Source organism: Eleutherodactylus coqui, chromosome 2, assembly GCF_035609145.1.
Source record: "Eleutherodactylus coqui strain aEleCoq1 chromosome 2, aEleCoq1.hap1, whole genome shotgun sequence".
NCBI classification, from domain to species: Eukaryota; Metazoa; Chordata; class Amphibia; order Anura; family Eleutherodactylidae; genus Eleutherodactylus; species Eleutherodactylus coqui.
This window is the reverse complement of record NC_089838.1, coordinates 298089432-298110640: the sequence shown is the minus strand read 5'-3', so window position 1 is coordinate 298110640 and position 21209 is coordinate 298089432. Positions and strand designations below refer to the sequence as shown.

Sequence of the window (21209 nt, the reverse complement as noted above, 5' to 3'; positions counted from 1 at the left end):
AGCCAATCACAGCAGCTTCTGGTGTCCCCCCCCCCCCCTCTAGCGCTGAGTGGGTGTGGCATGTGCTCCTGGAGTAGCGGTGGGATATCCGCGCATGCGCCTGGTATAGGGAGACGCAGAGGAGACCTTCAGCCGGGGACAGGTGACGAATTCGGGGTCGTCCGTGCTGCAGGGGGCGCAGAAAGGGATTTGTGTGGGGGAAGGGCCTTCAGCATGTACTATGGGGTAGCTTGTTATGTACAGGGGAGGGGGATACTGGGAGAGATGCAAGTATATATATGGGGTGTATGCATAGGTAGTGCACTGCAGACTGCACAAGTGGTGGGAGTGAGGGATATATATATATGTATATATATATATATATATATATATATATATATATATATGTGTGTTTACAGTAATGAATGCCTCCGTGTATGCTGTGTGTAATATATCTGGATATCACGCGAGTGGATTACTGCCCCGTACACGAGCCCCACCTGTCCGGAGTAAGTGCTGTGTACATGGCCGGATCAGCAGAGGAGGATGACGGTTGGGGGTCTGATGGCGGCCTCTGCCCAGTAGGGCGCTCTTCTATGTCCGCTATTTCCCTTGTAATCTGTCGTATTGATGTTTGCTGCGCCATTGTGGATTTGCGACCACTGAACCATAATATACAATGTGTACGGTATGTGGTTGGTGAGGGGTCTTATATCCTGTGAGTATATATAGGGGAGGTTGTGTACTTACATAGTACTGTGATATGGTGTCATATTCTACACTGAAATATAGGGGGCGACCTTACAAAGTACAGTGATGGATATGGTGTGTGCCCTCGGGGAGGGGGTGGGCTCAGATAGCACAGTGATGGGTATGGTGTGTGCCCTCGGGGAAGGGGTGGGCTTAGATAGCACAGTGATGGATATGGTGTGTGCCCTCGGGGTGGGGGTGGGCTTAGATAGCACAGTGATGGATATGGTGTGTGCCCTCGGGGTGGGGGTGGGCTTAGATAGCACAGTGATGGATATGGTGTGTGCCCTCAGGGTGGGGGTGGGCTTAGATAGCACAGTGATGGATATGGTGTGTGCCCTCAAGGGAGGGGGTGGGCTTAGATGGCACAGTGATGGATATGGTGTGTGCCCTCAAGGGAGGGGGTGGGCTTAGATGGCAAAGTGATGGATATGGTGTGTGCCCTCAAGGGAGGGGGTGGGCTTAGATGGCACAGTGATGGATATGGTGTGTGCCCTCGGGGAGGGGTGGGCTCAGATGGCACAGTGATGGATATGGTGTGTGCCCTCGGGGAGGGGTGGGCTCAGATGGCACAGTGATGGATATGGTGTGTGCCCTCGGGGAGGGGTGGGCTCAGATGGCACAGTGATGGATATGGTGTGTGCCCTCGGGGAGGGGTGGGCTCAGATGGCACAGTGATGGATATGGTGTGTGCCCTCGGGGAGGGGTGGGCTCAGATAGCACAGTGATGGATATGGTGTGTGCCCTCGGGGAGGGGGTGGGCTTAGATAGCACAGTGATGGATATGGTGTGTGCCCTCGGGGAGGGGGTGGGTTAGATAGCACAGTGATGGATATGGTGTGTGTCCTCAGGGTGGGGGTGGGGTTAGATAGCACAGTGATGGATATGGTGTGTGTCCTCAGGGTGGGGGTGGGCTTAGATAGCACAGTGATGGATATGGTGTGTGCCCTCAGGGTGGGGGTGGGCTTAGATAGCACAGTGATGGATATGGTGTGTGCTCTCATGGTGGGGGTGGGCTTAGATAGCACAGTGATGGATATGGTGTGTGCCCTCAGGGTGGGGGTGGGCTTAGATAGCACAGTGATGGATATGGTATGTGCCCTCAGGGAGGGAGTGGGCTCAGATAGCACAGTGATGGATATGGTATGTGCCCTCGGAGAGGGGTGTTCTTGTGTAGTACAGTGATGGATATAATGTGCGTCATTGGGGAGGGGGTGGTCTTAGGTAGCACAGTGATGGATATGCTGTGTGCCCTCGGGGTAGGGGTGGGCTTAGATAGTGTGTGTCCTCAGGGTGGGGGTGGGCTTAGATAGCACAGTGATGGATATGGTGTGTGTCCTCGGTGGGGATGGGCTTAGATAGCACAGTGATGGATATGCTGTGTGTCCTCAGGGAGGGGGTGGGGTAGATGGCACAGTGATGGATATCGTGTGTGCCCTCAGGGAGGGGGTGGGCTTAGATAGCACAGTGATGGATATGGTGTGTGCCCTCAGGGAGGGGGTGGGGTAGATGGCACAGTGATGGATATGGTGTGTGCCCTTGGGAAGGGGGTGGGTTAGATGGCACAGTGATGGATATGGTGTGTGCCCTCGGGGAGGGGGTGGGTTAGATAGCACAGTGATGGATATGGTGTGTGCCCTCGGGGAGGGGGTGGGGTAGATGGCACAGTGATGGATATGGTGTGTGCCCTTGGGAAGGGGGTGGGTTAGATGGCACAGTGATGGATATGGTGTGTGCCCTCGGGGAGGGGGTGGGTTAGATAGCACAGTGATGGATATGGTGTGTGCCCTCGGGGAGGGGGTGGGTTAGATAGCACAGTGATGGATATGGTGTGTGCCCTCGGGGAGGGGGTGGGTTAGATAGCACAGTGATGGATATGGTGTGTGTTCTCAGGGTGGGGGTGGGCTTAGATAGCACAGTGATGGGTATGGTGTGTGCCCTTGGGGAGGGGGTGGGCTCAGATAGCACAGTGATGATATGGTGTGTGCCCTCGGGGAGGGGGTGGGCTCAGATAGCACAGTGATGGGTATGGTGTGTGCCCTCGGGGAGGGGGTGGGCTCAGATAGCACAGTGATGGGTATGGTGTGTGCCCTTGGGGAGGGGGTGGGCTCAGATAGCACAGTGATGATATGGTTTCACCCCCTCGGGGAGGGGGTGGGCTCAGATAGCACAGTGATGGATATGGTATGTGCCCTCGGAGAGGCGGTATTCTTGTGTAGTACAGTGATGGATATGGTGTGTGCCCTCGGGGAGGGGGTGGGCTCAGATAGCACAGTGATGGATATGGTGTGTGCCCTCGGGGAGGGGGTGGGCTCAGATAGCACAGTGATGGGTATGGTGTGTGCCCTTGGGGAGGGGGTGGGCTCAGATAGCACAGTGATGGATATGGTGTGTGCCCTCGGGGAGGGGGTGGGCTCAGATAGCACAGTGATGGGTATGGTGTGTGCCCTTGGGGAGGGGGTGGGCTCAGATAGCACAGTGATGGATATGGTGTGTGCCCTCGGGGAGGGGGTGGGCTCAGATAGCACAGTGATGGGTATGGTGTGTGCCCTCGGGGAGGGGGTGGGCTCAGATAGCACAGTGATGGGTATGGTGTGTGCCCTTGGGGAGGGGGTGGGCTCAGATAGCACAGTGATGATATGGTTTCACCCCCTCGGGGAGGGGGTGGGCTCAGATAGCACAGTGATGGATATGGTATGTGCCCTCGGAGAGGCGGTATTCTTGTGTAGTACAGTGATGGATATGGTGTGTGCCCTCGGGGAGGGGGTGGGCTCAGATAGCACAGTGATGGGTATGGTGTGTGCCCTTGGGGAGGGGGTGGGCTCAGATAGCACAGTGATGGATATGGTGTGTGCCCTCGGGGAGGGGGTGGGCTCAGATGGCACAGTGATGGGTATGGTGTGTGCCCTTGGGGAGGGGGTGGGCTCAGATAGCACAGTGATGGATATGGTGTGTGCCCTCGGGGAGGGGGTGGGCTCAGATAGCACAGTGATGGGTATGGTGTGTGCCCTTGGGGAGGGGGTGGGCTCAGATAGCACAGTGATGGGTATGGTGTGTGCCCTCAGGGAGGGGGTGGGCTCATAGCACAGTGATGGGTATGGTGTGTGCCCTCGGGGAGGGGGTGGGCTCAGATGGCACAGTGATGGATATGGTGTGTGCCCTCGGGGAGGGGTGGGCTCAGATGGCACAGTGATGGATATGGTGTGTGCCCTCGGGGAGGGGTGGGCTCAGATGGCACAGTGATGGATATGGTGTGTGCCCTCGGGGAGGGGTGGGCTCAGATGGCACAGTGATGGATATGGTGTGTGCCCTCGGGGAGGGGTGGGCTCAGATGGCACAGTGATGGATATGGTGTGTGCCCTCGGGGAGGGGTGGGCTCAGATAGCACAGTGATGGATATGGTGTGTGCCCTCGGGGAGGGGGTGGGCTTAGATAGCACAGTGATGGATATGGTGTGTGCCCTCGGGGAGGGGGTGGGTTAGATAGCACAGTGATGGATATGGTGTGTGTCCTCAGGGTGGGGGTGGGGTTAGATAGCACAGTGATGGATATGGTGTGTGTCCTCAGGGTGGGGGTGGGCTTAGATAGCACAGTGATGGATATGGTGTGTGCCCTCAGGGTGGGGGTGGGCTTAGATAGCACAGTGATGGATATGGTGTGTGCTCTCATGGTGGGGGTGGGCTTAGATAGCACAGTGATGGATATGGTGTGTGCCCTCAGGGTGGGGGTGGGCTTAGATAGCACAGTGATGGATATGGTATGTGCCCTCAGGGAGGGAGTGGGCTCAGATAGCACAGTGATGGATATGGTATGTGCCCTCGGAGAGGGGTGTTCTTGTGTAGTACAGTGATGGATATAATGTGCGTCATTGGGGAGGGGGTGGTCTTAGGTAGCACAGTGATGGATATGCTGTGTGCCCTCGGGGTAGGGGTGGGCTTAGATAGTGTGTGTCCTCAGGGTGGGGGTGGGCTTAGATAGCACAGTGATGGATATGGTGTGTGTCCTCGGTGGGGATGGGCTTAGATAGCACAGTGATGGATATGCTGTGTGTCCTCAGGGAGGGGGTGGGGTAGATGGCACAGTGATGGATATCGTGTGTGCCCTCAGGGAGGGGGTGGGCTTAGATAGCACAGTGATGGATATGGTGTGTGCCCTCAGGGAGGGGGTGGGGTAGATGGCACAGTGATGGATATGGTGTGTGCCCTTGGGAAGGGGGTGGGTTAGATGGCACAGTGATGGATATGGTGTGTGCCCTCGGGGAGGGGGTGGGTTAGATAGCACAGTGATGGATATGGTGTGTGCCCTCGGGGAGGGGGTGGGGTAGATGGCACAGTGATGGATATGGTGTGTGCCCTTGGGAAGGGGGTGGGTTAGATGGCACAGTGATGGATATGGTGTGTGCCCTCGGGGAGGGGGTGGGTTAGATAGCACAGTGATGGATATGGTGTGTGCCCTCGGGGAGGGGGTGGGTTAGATAGCACAGTGATGGATATGGTGTGTGCCCTCGGGGAGGGGGTGGGTTAGATAGCACAGTGATGGATATGGTGTGTGTTCTCAGGGTGGGGGTGGGCTTAGATAGCACAGTGATGGGTATGGTGTGTGCCCTTGGGGAGGGGGTGGGCTCAGATAGCACAGTGATGATATGGTGTGTGCCCTCGGGGAGGGGGTGGGCTCAGATAGCACAGTGATGGGTATGGTGTGTGCCCTCGGGGAGGGGGTGGGCTCAGATAGCACAGTGATGGGTATGGTGTGTGCCCTTGGGGAGGGGGTGGGCTCAGATAGCACAGTGATGATATGGTTTCACCCCCTCGGGGAGGGGGTGGGCTCAGATAGCACAGTGATGGATATGGTATGTGCCCTCGGAGAGGCGGTATTCTTGTGTAGTACAGTGATGGATATGGTGTGTGCCCTCGGGGAGGGGGTGGGCTCAGATAGCACAGTGATGGATATGGTGTGTGCCCTCGGGGAGGGGGTGGGCTCAGATAGCACAGTGATGGGTATGGTGTGTGCCCTTGGGGAGGGGGTGGGCTCAGATAGCACAGTGATGGATATGGTGTGTGCCCTCGGGGAGGGGGTGGGCTCAGATAGCACAGTGATGGGTATGGTGTGTGCCCTTGGGGAGGGGGTGGGCTCAGATAGCACAGTGATGGATATGGTGTGTGCCCTCGGGGAGGGGGTGGGCTCAGATAGCACAGTGATGGGTATGGTGTGTGCCCTCGGGGAGGGGGTGGGCTCAGATAGCACAGTGATGGGTATGGTGTGTGCCCTTGGGGAGGGGGTGGGCTCAGATAGCACAGTGATGATATGGTTTCACCCCCTCGGGGAGGGGGTGGGCTCAGATAGCACAGTGATGGATATGGTATGTGCCCTCGGAGAGGCGGTATTCTTGTGTAGTACAGTGATGGATATGGTGTGTGCCCTCGGGGAGGGGGTGGGCTCAGATAGCACAGTGATGGGTATGGTGTGTGCCCTTGGGGAGGGGGTGGGCTCAGATAGCACAGTGATGGATATGGTGTGTGCCCTCGGGGAGGGGGTGGGCTCAGATGGCACAGTGATGGGTATGGTGTGTGCCCTTGGGGAGGGGGTGGGCTCAGATAGCACAGTGATGGATATGGTGTGTGCCCTCGGGGAGGGGGTGGGCTCAGATAGCACAGTGATGGGTATGGTGTGTGCCCTTGGGGAGGGGGTGGGCTCAGATAGCACAGTGATGGGTATGGTGTGTGCCCTCAGGGAGGGGGTGGGCTCATAGCACAGTGATGGGTATGGTGTGTGCCCTCGGGGAGGGGGTGGGCTCAGATAGCACAGTGATGGACATGGTGTGTGCCCTCGGAGAGGCGGTATTCTTGTGTAGTACAGTGATGGATATGGTGTGCGTCATTGGGGAGGGGGTGGTCTTAGGTAGCACAGTGATGGATATGGTGCGTGCCCCCGAGTAGTGGGTGCCCTTATGTAGCACGGTGATGGATATATAGGGAGGGGGTTATCCTCACAGGATGGTCAATGGAAAAGTAGTCTGGCACCCCCCTCTTATGTGGGGAAGGACCTGTATAGTAGGAGGGTGTCGGGGTCACCTTCAGAGGAGCGGACTGTCTACAGTATGTTGTACAGTAAGAGGACTGTATATAGCACAGAGGAGGCTTGTAGTAGCCGCCTCACTTGAGTTATTGCCCCCCAATCAGGATAGAACCCCCCTTGTTAGAGCAGCGCCCCTCCACTCTACTTTCACCTCCCCAGGAGTCGCAGCAGTTTAGTTCCCTTGTCTTGGGACTCCCTGGGTTAGCGTACCTTGTGGTCGCTCTCACACGACAACCACGGACTGCGGGACACGTGAGCTCCATGCTGTTGGCACGCATCGTACATCATAAAGGTCATACTAAAACTCAGATGACGGTACGCCGCGTCATGTGACCATCACCGCTGTGGATTAACAGCTCAACACGAGAGGAGTCCAGTGACTGGGGATTGCTGGTTCAGCACTGCTACATCTGTAGGTTCATGCATGGCCCCAGTGCACAATGGTCACTGTGGGTGCCCCCTCCCCACTCCTGCAGTGTGCCATGCCCTGGCGTGGCAGCATAAGATAAAGCGGGTGGGACAGTGCACGGCCCTCCTTAAGACGTGAAGCAAACTTATGATACTGCTTGTCATATTGCTTCAAGACAGTTCAAGGAAACCCACCACCTCTTCTGCACTTCAGCCTGTATGGTACGGAAGGTGCATTTCCCATAACTACATTGTACTTTCCCTCTGTTGTTCTTCCTGGAAATTTTTGAAAAATTAATAACTGGGTGTTAATCCCATCAGCGCTGACAGTATTAGGCTGTGTAAGAACACGCCTCCACCTGGTCACACCCAGTTGTCAATTGTTTCATCGATTTCCAGGAGCAATAACAGAGGAACGGCACAACACAGAGCTTTAAGAAAAGATGTTGCGGAATTGTTACCTCTTGGGGAACGCAAGGATTTACTAACAGAAGGCCACGCTGATCTGTGGCGGGCCACGCTGATCTCTTCCCCCTTGTGTATAGGGAGCTATCGCTCTGCCTGTGGCGGGCTGGGTGGCCGGCGTGGCCCACCTTCGTGACTCGGCGCTCAGTTCTGAGTCACACTTGATGAACCTGGTGACCGAATCCCTTTAAGACCCAGTCTTCATCCTCTGTGTGTATCCTGCTTTTTATCTGACTGTTCATCCTGGTCTACCATGAACTGAATCCCAAACTGCAGTAGAGACCGACACTCACACAGGCAGCACAGATGAGGGTGTTTCTTTTTTCCTAATCATGCTGATTTAAAGGGTGTGTAACAATGTATTACAGAATATGGGGTCCGGGGTGGTCCCACACCTGATCATCCCCAGGAAGATGCAAGTGAAACATTTCCCTGCAGGGGAAATACAGTAATGCAGGACAGCCATCCACATGAATGCCCGTCCTGTAATCACAAGGATGGCACAGGGGCCTCTGGGCAGCAGCAGCCACTCTTACAGAGCTGCTCTCTATTCTGTCCATGTAGGCCACTGGTGTATGAATAGGAAATGCCATCAGAGCACAACCCCTTTAAGAGCTTTAAGGGTTGGGCATATGAGCAGAGGATGCGATCATGGCACAACCTCTTTGAGAACCCTATGGGTCTGGCATATGAGTGGAGGATGCCATCGTGGCACCACCCCTTTAAGAGCCCTATTGGTTTTGGAAGTGAATAGAGGATGCCACCATGGCACCACCCCTTTAAGAGCTTTATGGGTCTGCCATATGAGTAGAGGATGCCATCATGACACAACCCCTTCAAGAGCTTTGTGGGTCCGTGGAAGCTGCAGTATGGCTCCTGCAGGTGCCACTGTAGTGATCGCCACCAATAGAAGGAGTTGCGGTTATGGGGTAAACTCTCTGTGACTCGGCCGGATACAGCTGGCATTATACGGGTACCATCGTGTGCCACCCGTGCTTTTAGATATTATTGTCTAATGGCAGATAATGTGCCAGTGCGAGGCTGCAGATACAGCGCCGGGCATCTGAGGACTGCCGGCTCTGCTGTATCACCCTACTTAGATGCCATTAAGTGGAGCGCCGGCCGCGCTAATGATGTGCGTTATCTGGCCTGATAGTAGCCTGATGCGACTGCAGCAAACCCTCAGCTGAGAGGAGTCTCCGCCTCCACGGCCGCTCGTGGGGCTCCTGATCTAGACGAATATTACGGTGCTTTTAGAAAGAACGAGCAAAAGTCCCAATCATCCGGCCTAAACGCTAATGACGAACGCCGGTCGCTTCTTGTTCGTCCGTTTTACGCAGGCGCAGAAACCACCGTTAGTTCACTTATACTGCCAATGGGAAAAACGGAACAGTGCGCTTCCGAACGAGCAAACAGTGTCTAACCGGGCTGCGCGACCGGCGGCGGCATCACTCCTCGCTCAAACAAGAATCGGCTCGTCTAGAAGGACCCTCAGATGTGACATCACTAAACGTCTGATGATCCGGCATCGGCGGAACCGCTGCGTGTATTTGGCTCATCCCGATAGAAGGCTCATGTGGCGGTTTTTGCGTTCTGAGTCCTCTCGTCTTCCACGGGTCCAAAATAATGAGGCCGAGGGTCGTTTTACACGGGCCGATAGTCATACGAGTGACTAGACTGCCGTACCCTATAAAAACAGGAATGTGAATGGGGGCGCCGTGCGGCTGCCGGCTTATTGCGACCCGACAGTTACAGATAATCCTGTAGCTTTGTGAAGCCGCCCGTTTAGTAGCGTAAAGGGGACTATGGAACGAAGCTTCATTGTGATGCAGTTTACACAACTGTCAAGATGTTAAAGGGGTTGTCCCGCGGCAGCAAGTGGGTCTATACACTTCTGTATGGCCATATTAATGCACTTTGTAATATACATTGTGCATTAATTATGAGCCATACAGAAGTTATCAAAAGTTTTTTACTTACCTGCTCCGTTGCTAGCGTCCTCGTCTCCATGGTGCCGACTAATTTTCGCCCTCCGATGGCCAAATTAGCCGCGCTTGCGCAGTCCGGGTCTTCTGCTCTCTTCAATGGAGCCGCTCGTGCAGAATGCCGTCTCCGTGTAGCTCCGCCCCGTCACGTGCCGATTCCAGCCAATCAGGAGGCTGGAATCGGCAATGGACCGCACAGAAGAGCTGCGGTCCACGGAGGAAGCAGACCCCGGCGGCCATCTTCACCGGTAAGTATAGAAGTCACCGGAGCGCGGGGATTCAGGTAAGCGCTCCGGTAAGCTTTCTTTAGGTCCCTGCATCGGGGTTGTCTCGCGCCGACCGGGGGGGGGGGGGGGGGGGGGGGGTTGAAAAAAAAAAAACCCGTTTCGGCGCGGGACAACCCCTTTAACCCTTCAAGATCCGCACAGCTACTTGTCACAGGTGATACATTGTATCCAGTCCAGAAATCCTCTGGGAGACTTGATACATTTTCCTCTGCACTGATACATTGTAGCAAATCCTCAGGCCAGGAGAGCCTTGAGATGCTGCTGTGTTTAGCTTGCACTACACTGGATACAGTTGCAGAAAACTGTCTTTTGAGCATCTTCTTTCAGCATCTAGATGTAAAGAAGAACGTCTGCATTCACTGACAGCAAGCAGAGTTTTGAAAACTCTGAGAAATTGATGCAGGAAGAAACTAGCAAAACTTTTCAATGTCTGACTTGGCTTTTCCCTAGGATAGGTCATCAATAGTTGATTGGCTGGGGAGCGTCGCTCAGGACACTGGGTGATCAGGTAGTAGTGCCACAACACACAGAGGGGTTCAGAGCGGAAGCCGCTCACTCCCCACTTCTGTCTAGTGGCCGATGCTGGTAATTGCAGGCACATCTCTCATTGATTTTAATGGTACTGATCACCATACAGATAGTCCCCGACTTGCGAACATTCGAGTTACGAATTTCACAAGATACGAACAATCTGTCCTGCACAGTATGATTTAATGCTATGGCATTACATCATACTGTGCAGGGACCGGGCAGGCTTCTATCAAGCCTGATAGAAGCCTGTCCGGTCAGATCGCGGTTGCCAGGCAGCCGGGGGCCTTCTAAAAGGCCATAGGGCTGTCTATGCAGAGCGCCTATCAAGCCGTGCGCTTGTGAGCACTCTGCATAGGCAGCCCTGGGGCCTTTCAGGAGGTCCCCGGCTGCCTAGCAACCGCACAGCGTCCCGGGATCTCATCGTGGGACGCGGTACGGGCCCCCTGAACCTCGGGTGCCGGCTGTTTCTTACAGCAGGGGGCACCCGGCGTCAGCAGTTCCAACGCGCCGCTTGTCAGAACTGTTAACACTTTAAATACCGCTGTCAGAGCGGTATTTAAAGTGTTAACAGTTCTGACAAGCGGCACGGCTCATCGGAACTGCTGCCGCCGGGTGCCCGCTGTAAGAACAGCCGCACCCTACGTTGTATGGAGCGGGATCCACCCGCGATCCAGCTCCATACAAACATTTGTTCGACTTGCGAACAGGCTCCTGGAACGGAAACTGTTCGCAAGTCGGGGACCATCTGTACAGGGGTCAGAGCGCTCTACTTCCTCTCTGTACCCCATGTTTTGTGACACTGACAGTAGGCGCTCGAGTAGCAGACCCCAACTGATCAACTGTTGATGGCCTATGCTGAGGATGGGTCATCCATACTAATTGCCCGAAAACCCCCTTTAGGCCTCCTTCCCACGAGCGTGACGGGCTCCGCAGCGTAATATTCCGCTGTGAAGCCCGTCACGGCGCCCCCCAGAGCCCCTATACTTACCTGCGGGAGATAGCGTGAAATCGCTTCCCCGCCCACCACCGCCGCGTCACCGCTCGTCACCGCTCGTCACCGCCCACCGCTCTCGCGTCACCAGCCGTGTCACGTGACGCGGCCGGACCGCGTCATTTGGCGTCATATGACGCTCGGCGGTGGGCGGGAAAGCGTTTTTTCACGCTATCTCCCGCTGGTTACAGCGGGAGATAGCGTGAATGGACGGCTTCCATTGACTGCAATGGAAGCCGTCAGTGCGTACAGCCCGTCCTCACCCGCAGAAAATAGAGCATGCTGCGGGTGAGGACGGGAGAAATCGCGGTGCGTAATTCCGCGGTGGAATTACGCATCGTGAGCATGGAGCTATTAGGTTCAATAGAACCTAATAGCTGCGTGCAACGCAGCGGATTTTCGCCGCGAATTACGCGGCGGAAATCCGTTCGTGGGAAGGAGGCCTTAAGCTTTAGTTACCTACCCAAAATCGGGAAACAATAGTTGATCGGCGGGGGTCTGCTGCTTTGGATCCTTGCTGGTCAGTTAATTGGTCAGTTAACTTGGATGAGTAGTGCTGTCACTTTAGTCCATACCAAGCGCAGCACTGTATATTGTTTAGTGGCTGTGCCTGGTATGGCGGCTCACTTGAACGGCACTAAGCTGCTCTCAGGCCATGTGACCAATGACCGTGCCGTCACATGCCAGAGAAGAGGCGGGAGGACCTACGTAACTGCTGCAGCCTACTCAATCAGCTGATCTGTGGTGCACCAATCAGCTCTCCATGACCAATCCCGAGGACCAATCATCAGTAGTGCAGTCCTGTATAGCCCCTTTAGCAGCAGATGGTACCGGTGGAGCCTCTCGTAAGGGTACTCTCCATTATTTAGGTATCCGTCCTACAACAGATCTCAGTGGACATCAGCGATTCTCCAACGGGGCTGTCTTGTTTTCTGACATCTTGATGGCAAGCATAGCTCTACTTGTGATATTCTTGCGGTCAGAAAAGACGGAACGGCTGACTGATGGCCGTGTGAACAGCGGCGACCATCCGCTCTTTGGATACAGTGAAGGTGAGTACTGTATTTCCACTCTTGCCCCGGCATCTTCAGCCCTCGCTCTGCGGCCTCCTTGTGTATTCTGATCTTTTAAAGGGCTTAGCTCATGAAAATAATAAGCGGCTTACAGCAGACTGGATGGCACCTCACGCTGCCAGGAGGGGATGAGCTGCCACAGCGCTGCAACGGATCGTGCATCCCATCATTGACCGGACACACGCGGCTAAGCCGGCGTGTGATCCTTCATAGATGTCCGCACTCTGGCTGCACACCTCGCCTTCTGTCATGTTATACTGAACTCTATAGGACGGGGGACTTAACCATTACAGTGTTTTTTTAGAATAACGGCGCAGTGCCGTCGTTGGCCACCTTACTGCAGATGTCACTTCACCGCGACTTAGTGTGACCTCCAGTAATGAGCACTATATCTAATACAGAGGTATCCTATAATTCCATATGTTTACAACACTATGCAGAAGAGAGCTCCAACGTCGGAGCTCTGTTCTGCATAGTGTTAGAAACATGTCGGAACTTACCTGACATGGGTGCTATGCAGAGAAATCTCAATGTCGGGTGAGATCCAACACTGGATTGGTAAGGGTTAATGCCATGTAGTAACATTATTATATTTATAAACCATATACCGACCAATGGATCGGAGCCTGGAGCAGCGTATGAACTTGAAATAGGTTTCTGGGATTAGAAAAACATGGCCGCTATCTTCCAAAAAACAGCACCATACCTGTCTGCAGGTTGTGTCTGGTATTGCAGTTTGCTTTTATTGAAGCACTGTAAATTGGGCTGCAATACCAGACACAGCCTGAGGACAAGTGTGGTGCTGTTTTTTGGAAGAAAGTCTGGACAACACCTTTTAACATCTGTAAACTTACAAACTTTCTTCTCCATCTCCCCACTAGAGCCATGGCCGTACCTCCAAACTACGCAGACCTGGGCAAATCTGCCCGCGATGTTTTCAACAAAGGATATGGTAGGTAATTTAGAAAGGATGCCAATCCATGCCACCCGCAGCCTGAAGCTGGTGGGAGAGTGCTGCCGCCTCGGTGTACAACAGCCATGTGCTCAGTATACAGGCTGCAGTCCTAAACGGGGCAGGTGATGCCAGCAGGATGAGATTGGGGTTTTTGGGTTGCAATGGTGATTTCCAAAATAACCTAATATTTAGAGTAACTGCCTGGAATGTGACTTCATGGTGACCGCCTTTCTCTTGTTGTTGCAGGCTTTGGGCTAGTGAAGTTGGATCTCAAAACTAAATCCTCCAGTGGAGTGGTAAGCGACTGTAATAAGTAGAGATGTAGCAGAGTTGAGTTTGTCATCTACCTTTGAGACAGCATTATTTGTTAAGGTTTTCATACATTAAAGCGGTTGTACTAAGATAGACCTTTATCGCCCATTTGAATCCCTACCAAAGCCCCCCCCCCCCCCCCCCCCCCCTACTCCCGTCCATCCTCACTGGACCCCCGTAGGGATGAGAAGATTGAATGAAGCACTGGCTGTGCATGCGCGATGCCGCTCCACTCATTTCAATGGGGCTGATGGACATGGCCGAGAGCTTTGTTTTCACCTCCATTGAAATGAATGGAGTGGCGACCGCACGTGTGCGACCAGCGCTCCATTCAGTCTCTGGGTGGCAGAAGTAACCCTGCAGTGACGAGAAGAGGACGTTCTCAGGATCACTGGGGGGTCTCAGCGAGGAGACCCTCAACATCAGACTTTTATCACCTCTCATGGACAGATAAGTCTATCAGGTATAAACCCTTTAAGTTTCCTTGCAGTCCTATGTAAAATGACACATAATCTACTGTCCTATCACTGTGTGACAACCCAGCTCTCTACACGTGGGAGCGATTTAATGGCCGTAACATGTTCTTTTCTCCTTTCCTCCTTGCTGCCTGGAATGGTATAGATGGTAAGCCACAATGACCCTATAATGTCATATACAGTATTCTTTGGGGGGGGGGGAATGAATAGCCCACCTTACATCCCAGTATATGGTGGGTGCTTATAGTACCCATAATTTGGGGCAGCCCTGATACGCCCCACCTTGGCTCTTACTGCACCTATCTGTAACATCCCATATGCTGGGGATAAGCAGTCTGCTCCACTGTCTGTCTAATGGTGGATGTAGATGGGCACATTTGATGTGTTGCCAGATGCACAAAAATAGAACCAATTATTTTAAATGGGTATGTATGTGTATATATATATATATATATATATATATATATATATGTGCAAAGTTTCTCTTACAGCAATGCTGTGGGGTAGAAAAACTGCTGCATGCTCTATTTTTGGGCAATGCCGCCCATTATTTTCTATGGGTATGACAAACATCGCGTTGCACTTGCCTGCCATCTGATGTGCAATGCAATTTTTCACTATTGAAACAACATCCATTTTCGCACTCTTGAATATCGCAGTTTGCAGCGGTCCGATGCGTTTCTGTTCTTGCAGAACACATCACAATCGCAGGTTTACGAGCGCGATGTTGGTTCGAGTTTCTCGGATTGAGATCGGTCTCGCCCATGTAAATACGGCCGTACATGCATCTGAGTAGGATAGCGTGGACGGCCCTTTCTACCCCACCTGCGTCGCCCCCCAACTGCTGCAGCTCCGCCCTCCTCACATGTAATATCTAGGTCCTCTGATTATGATTGCAGGAGTTCACAAGCAGCGGGACCTCAAACACTGATACAGGCAAAGCATCTGGGAGTCTGGAAACCAAGTACAAGATGCAGGAGGCCGGACTCACCTTCACCCAGAAGTGGAACACGGACAACACTTTAGGGACTGAGGTCGCCTTAGAAGACAAGGTGAGATAAGGCTGCAAGCCCAGATGTAATGCCTCAGTCTTGGGGGCTGCCAAAGGGTGACTAATAGATTCTCTGTTTATACAGTTGGCGAAGGGCTTGAAGCTGGCGCTGGATACCACATTTGTACCCAATACTGGGTGAGTGGCATTGCTGTACACTTACAGGCCTTTTGGCGTCTCATCGGGCTGATATACGTTTATTCCCTTCTGCAGGACGATGTAGACTACGTGGTATTCTCTTTATAATCTGGACGCCAAACCACCATGTGCCCATATGTTGGCATATTTCAGAGAAGTAAATATTGGGGAATACCATACACTACAAAGTCAATGCGTACAGACACCAACTTCACCTCTTGATGCTAAAAGGCATACATGTACGCCCTCTGCTGGTGGGCTTTATTTACAGCAGGTGCTGTCTTTCGACAGCTGACACCTATCTGCCAATTGCAGCTGTTAAACCTTTAAATGCCGCTGTCAAAGATTGCTAGGTGCCGTTGTCATGGCAGCCGAGGCCATCTGAAAGCCCCTAGTATGTAATTCTGCCTGTTAAGACGGGCCTGTGGATTGTCTTAATACAATGCTAGCAGAAATAGCATTTACATGCAGTCTATGGTATAAAGCAACCTGTGAGGAATTAGAAAAAAAAATGTTAAAAAGCGGAAGTTTTTCCTTTTTAATTTAATTAAAAAAATCAAGAAATATTTAGTTTTAAAAATTTTCCTTTACATCAAAAAAAACAACCCCCCCCCCCCCCCCCCGCCTTCATAACATGTCTTGCATCGCCATGTCCATGAAAGTTCAATCAAAATAACACATTATTTATTATTTTGGTCACCCGGTTTCGAAGAAAAACACTGTATAAAAAGCGATCACAAAAAGTCCCGTGCTCATATGGTAGCGATAGAAACCACAGGTCGTCCAGCTAAAAGAAAGGAGCGCTCACACAATCCGATGGATGGAGAAATGGTTATGGTGGTCGAAAGACGGCGGCAGAAAATACCGTATTTTTCTCTTTATAAGACGCAGTTTTCTTCCTCCCAAAGCGGGCAAAAAAGTCGCTGCATCTTATAAAGCGAACATGACGAAATTGGTTGCATCGGCATTTGTTTGTGCAATCGCACTAAATCGCGGGTGCGCAAATAAACTTTCGATCACGCAAACAAATGTGCGATCACTTACCAGTTTACGTGCCACAGATTGGTGGTGAGCGCCAGTGGGAACTGGTTCTGCCTCCCCGCCTCCACCAATCTGCTTTTGCACTCACCAGTCAAAAATCTGCTGCCCGAGATGCCAGTTTGGGAAACCCTAATAGACTTCTATGCTTCCTGCATCTCACAGGAAGAAGAGTGCCAAACTGAAGACCTCCTACAAGAGGGAGTACGCCAACCTAGGAGTTGATGTTGATCTTGACATGGCTGGTCCCACTATATATGGCTGGGGCGTCCTGGGCTACCAAGGCTGGTTGGCTGGTTACCAGATGGCTTTTGATACCGCCAAGTCCAGACTGGCTCAGAACAACTTTGCACTGGGCTACACGGCGGGAGACTTCCAGCTGCACACAAACGTGTAAGTACAGCGGCTGAAAGCGTGATATCCGTATAATGTTGGCAAGTACCAACCTGACGGGCATCTGCCTTCTTTCTGCTTAGGAACGATGGCACAGAGTTTGGAGGGTCCATCTACCAGAAGGTCAACAAGGATGTGGAGACCTCCGTGAGCCTGGCATGGAGTGCAGGCAGCAACAACACTCGTTTTGGCATTGGTGCCAAGTACCAGCTGGACTCAAACACTACACTCTCTGTGAGTATGCCACAAGGCATGGCAGCTGCTTTAGTAGATCACATCATGGAGGTCGTAACTTGTATTACTGCTGATGTCTAAAACTGTAGAGCAACCAAACCCTATTGGCATTACTCTGAATTGTGCTGAACAGGCGTGTGGGCTCTAAGGATGGTCTTCCTTCTGGAGATCGGTGGTCCTCTAATCTCAAGGACTCCATGGATGTCAAAGGGCTAACCACACTGCTTTATATTAATTCCGTTTTACATATGGACTTCCAAAGTGCATCCTGGCCTGACCACGGGTCTCTTCACTCGAACGCCGAGCATCATGCACTCATATGATGCTCAGACTTCAGCTCAGGAGACCCGTACTCAGGCTGGGGCACACTCTCAAAGTCTATATGTAAAATGGAGACAACCTAAAGCAGTGTGGTTAGCCTCTAACGCTGGAGCTTTCTGTTGCATGACTTTACAGTTTTAACCATTGAGTGACAACTGCATACAATTCACAGGATTCTCCTGCAGCTGGAGTTTAATAGTTAAAGCGACCTGGACAAGCAAAGATGGCTGCAACGCTTCCCTGGCTACCTGATGCACATTGTGCATACCATGCATTGGTAGTCTAATACAGTGTCCTCAGCGCCCCCAACAGGTCATGTTTTCAGGATATCCTGTAGTAAGACCACCTGTGGGAATGTCTGAGGCACCGACAATAATGACATCACCTGTGCAACACTGAGGAAGTCCTGAAAACATGACCTGTTGGGGTCCTGAGGACTGGAATTTGGAGACAATACATGCTGCTCTTACCGGCCAGCACTTCTTAGGTGGACATCACTGGTTAATCAAAGCAGGTGCAGTCTAAGACTAATGATGTATTTGTAATGCACAATGTGCATCAGGTAGTCCGAGAAGCGGTGCGGCCATCTTTGTTTGTCGAGGACCATAGGGTGGCTTTATAACTGGAAAGTCGTGCTGTAGATGATCTCCATGTAGCCAAGACCTAACTTCGCACATACATCTATGGATGTATTTTTTTCTGTGTGGTTATGGAGCCTCAGAGGAAATCCAAAAGTAAGCAGAGTGCTGTCTGTTTTGGGTGGACTCCACTATTAATGCAGAGTCTCGGTACATCCAGCAGTCGTGATCATGTATTCACTTATTAAGGTTGTGTGTAGATTACCTGCTAATCCCGCTGTTCTTCCTTCTAGGCCAAAGTCAACAATGCCAGCCTGATTGGAGTAGGCTACACACAGAGCCTGCGGCCTGGTAAGTGCCCAGTTGCCTGCCTTCCATGTAGGCTTTGGTCCTGGGAGCTTTGTTAAATGTCATCTGCTGTAAGATGCATTACAGGTCTGATCAGAGAACAGGTATCATGCTTAATTTTATCACCGTTGGCTGTATGACACCTTGTTTTATGTCGGCGCATATTGTTCTCATTGCTGTTTTGCTTACATTAGAGTCCTTTTATCATTTTTTTTTTGCAATGTGAATGTAGGAAAAAAATGCTATTTTCACCTTATTTTTTTTATTTATTTTTTTATACCTTCACGTTTCAGTCCCGTTTTTTTTCACGTGAATGGAAAGTTAATGCACATATAGCCATTTAAACTAATAGGTGCGATTTCTGTCTCATTTTCAGGCCGGACGGAAATACCGTCCGTCTGCAAGGAGTTAAATTACAAGTATAAACGTAAACATGTATTCCTCTCCTTTATATATTATTCTGTGCCACGATGGCCACACTTGGGCCCTATTTTCACGGTGCAACTTTGCAGTGCATTCGGTGCTCAAATCCGCAGCATTTTGGCACTCTACCGAATGCTGTGGAAATCCATGCCATTGGTATCAGTGTTGTGGAACAAAAAAAAAGCTGACCTGTTTAATTCTCGACACAGAATCCTCATCGGGTGGCCACACGTGGATCTGTCCCGTTGACTGGGGCTAAATCTGCTCTGAGGCTCAATCTCTGGACTTCCACTGAGAAATAGGGTGTCAGCTCAACGTCCAATGTGGATCTGACACTTGGTGCAGCGTATGAACACCGTAGCACACCCTAAGGCCTCATGTCCACGGGGAAAATCAGGCCCGCCGCGGATTCTCCATGGAGAATCCGTAGCGGGTCCCTCCTGCCCCCCGGACATGATGCTAAAAAATAAGAATAAACTCATCTGCAGCGGTCCGTGCGTGTCTTCCTTCCGTCGCGGCCGGATCATCTTTCTTCGGCCCGGCAGATGTGCTCGGGCCGAAGAAAGAAGTTTCCGGCCGCGCCGAAAGGAAGACCTGTATCGCCCGGAGCAGATGAGTTTAATTCAGGCGCAGGTCTCCTGCGGATCCGGACGGCTTCCATAGGCCTCAATAGAAGCTTGCGGGAGACCCGCACCTAAATGGAGCATGTCCGGATTTTTTCCTGCAAGCGGGACCCGCGCCTGATGGGAAAAATGACATCCGCAGGTATTTAACTACCTGCGGGTGTCTAATGCATCCCTATGGGGCGCGGATCCGCGTGCAGGAAAAACGCTGCGGATTTAAAATCCGAATTTGCCTGTGGACATGAGGCCTAAGGGAGCGTTCATGTGGAGTTTATTTACTGCACCGTCTGATTATGTTGGAGTTCCATCACAGCTGGCAAAAACTGTATTGTGATGGAGCCCCTAAATTGTGAATGGAGGTGGGAAAACGCTCCTCAGCTGCCCCGCCTCCATGCCGGCAGTGCTTTGAGCTATGCCAGCGATACTCCTATGTAACAGCATAGGAGCGATCATCGCTGTGATGAACTGTCGGGCATCATTTGCCTGACCACTCGTCCCATCTAAATTGGGCATTGCTCCCTTTTCGTAACCTGATCAAGTTCCCCATGATCATGACTATGGTGATCAAAAGCGTTAAGCGGCCAGGATCGGATATTTCTCAGATCCCAGCTGTCGGAGATTGGCTATCACTAACCAGTCAGTCATCTGCTGTACGGCAGCACGGAGCGACAGTGCAGAACTTGCTCCACAACACAGTAATGTGAAAGTGAAGGCAGCTACTTGATAGGTCCAGCTGATCTTTCCATGTCTTACAGTCCCATGAGAACCCAGCATTTCCTTAAAACGAAGTTGTTTCCGTATACAGATGGTTGTTCTCCATGTAACTTTTTTTCTTTCCAGGCGTGAAGCTGACCGTCTCTGCTCTGATCAACGGGAAGAACTTTAGCTCCGGAGGCCACAAGGTGGGGCTGGGCTTTGAACTGGAAGCATAAAACCTTGGTAGTAGATCGTCTATGAAGATCCACCAGCCCTGACCCTTCTCCCCTCCAGAGATTCCCACGAATCAGATGTGATATCCCGTACACACAGAGCATGAGATGTACAAGCAGTGCCGAGATATCCTGCCGGAACCGACGACACCGTTCCCTGGTGGCCACCTCGATATCCTTCTCCTAAGGATCTGCAGAGGTGTGGAAATGCCCAGAAATCCCACTCAGAGAGGAATACAGTCCAAATATTTGACTCTTCCCATCCCCCGGTCTGTATTCCAGCAGCATTAGGTCATTAGTTTCCCCACATACATTACGTATGGCCCGGTCTAGATTTAAAAGGTCACATCTTACAAGCCTAGCTCCCTGGAAGTGTCTGTCTAGCGCTTCAGTGTTTTTGAGCGGTTTTAGGGTCAATGGCGCCTTTAGGTTTGTTACACTACCCCAACACCCCCAAAATAGTTACTTTACCATGGAAGTTGTGTGTTCACATCAGGGCGGGGGAGGGTCCCGGTTTTCAGAAGCCGCAGTGCACACCCCATTGTCCAGAGTGTTCTCATGAAGTTACTTTAATATTGTAATAAAGATGGCCACCCGAACATTGGATGGAGGAGTTCTTGTCTTGTCTCTGGTGTGTGTCCGGTCTTATGCACTTACAGATTGCAGCTGTGTATCCTGTGGCGGTGACTAGTAGCGGGGCTCTGCTGCGCATCCAGCCAGAAAAGAGACATCTTTGATAAATGTGTCCCATAATGTACAGTTTATATATAGATGAAGAGGTCCTGCAGCACCACTTTTAGTACCCAATCATGGGGAAGAACTTCTGCACAGCCGATCAATAAGGGT

General features: G+C 52.0%; 1 protein-coding gene across 1 annotated transcript; it reads left to right on the top strand.

The window, feature by feature from the left end:
- Nucleotides 1-20967, top strand: VDAC3 (voltage dependent anion channel 3). The gene is made up of 9 exons (XM_066593406.1): nucleotides 1-142; nucleotides 13426-13496; nucleotides 13746-13795; nucleotides 15187-15339; nucleotides 15424-15476; nucleotides 16680-16907; nucleotides 16991-17141; nucleotides 18334-18391; nucleotides 20275-20967. The coding sequence occupies exons 2-9, from the start codon at nucleotides 13430-13432 to the stop codon at nucleotides 20364-20366; spliced, it is 852 nt and encodes a 283-aa protein (XP_066449503.1). The 5' UTR covers nucleotides 1-142; nucleotides 13426-13429; the 3' UTR covers nucleotides 20367-20967.
- Nucleotides 20968-21209: the final 242 nt, after the last annotated feature.

Coding starts and splice junctions, on each gene's coding strand:
- VDAC3 (XM_066593406.1), top strand. CDS start 13,430: ATGGCCGTACCTCCAAACTACGCAGACCTGGGCAAATCTGCCCGCGAT. Junction 15,340..15,423: donor AGGTCGCCTTAGAAGACAAG/GTGAGATAAGGC, acceptor CTGTTTATACAG/TTGGCGAAGGGCTTGAAGCT. Junction 16,908..16,990: donor TTCCAGCTGCACACAAACGT/GTAAGTACAGCG, acceptor CTTTCTGCTTAG/GAACGATGGCACAGAGTTTG.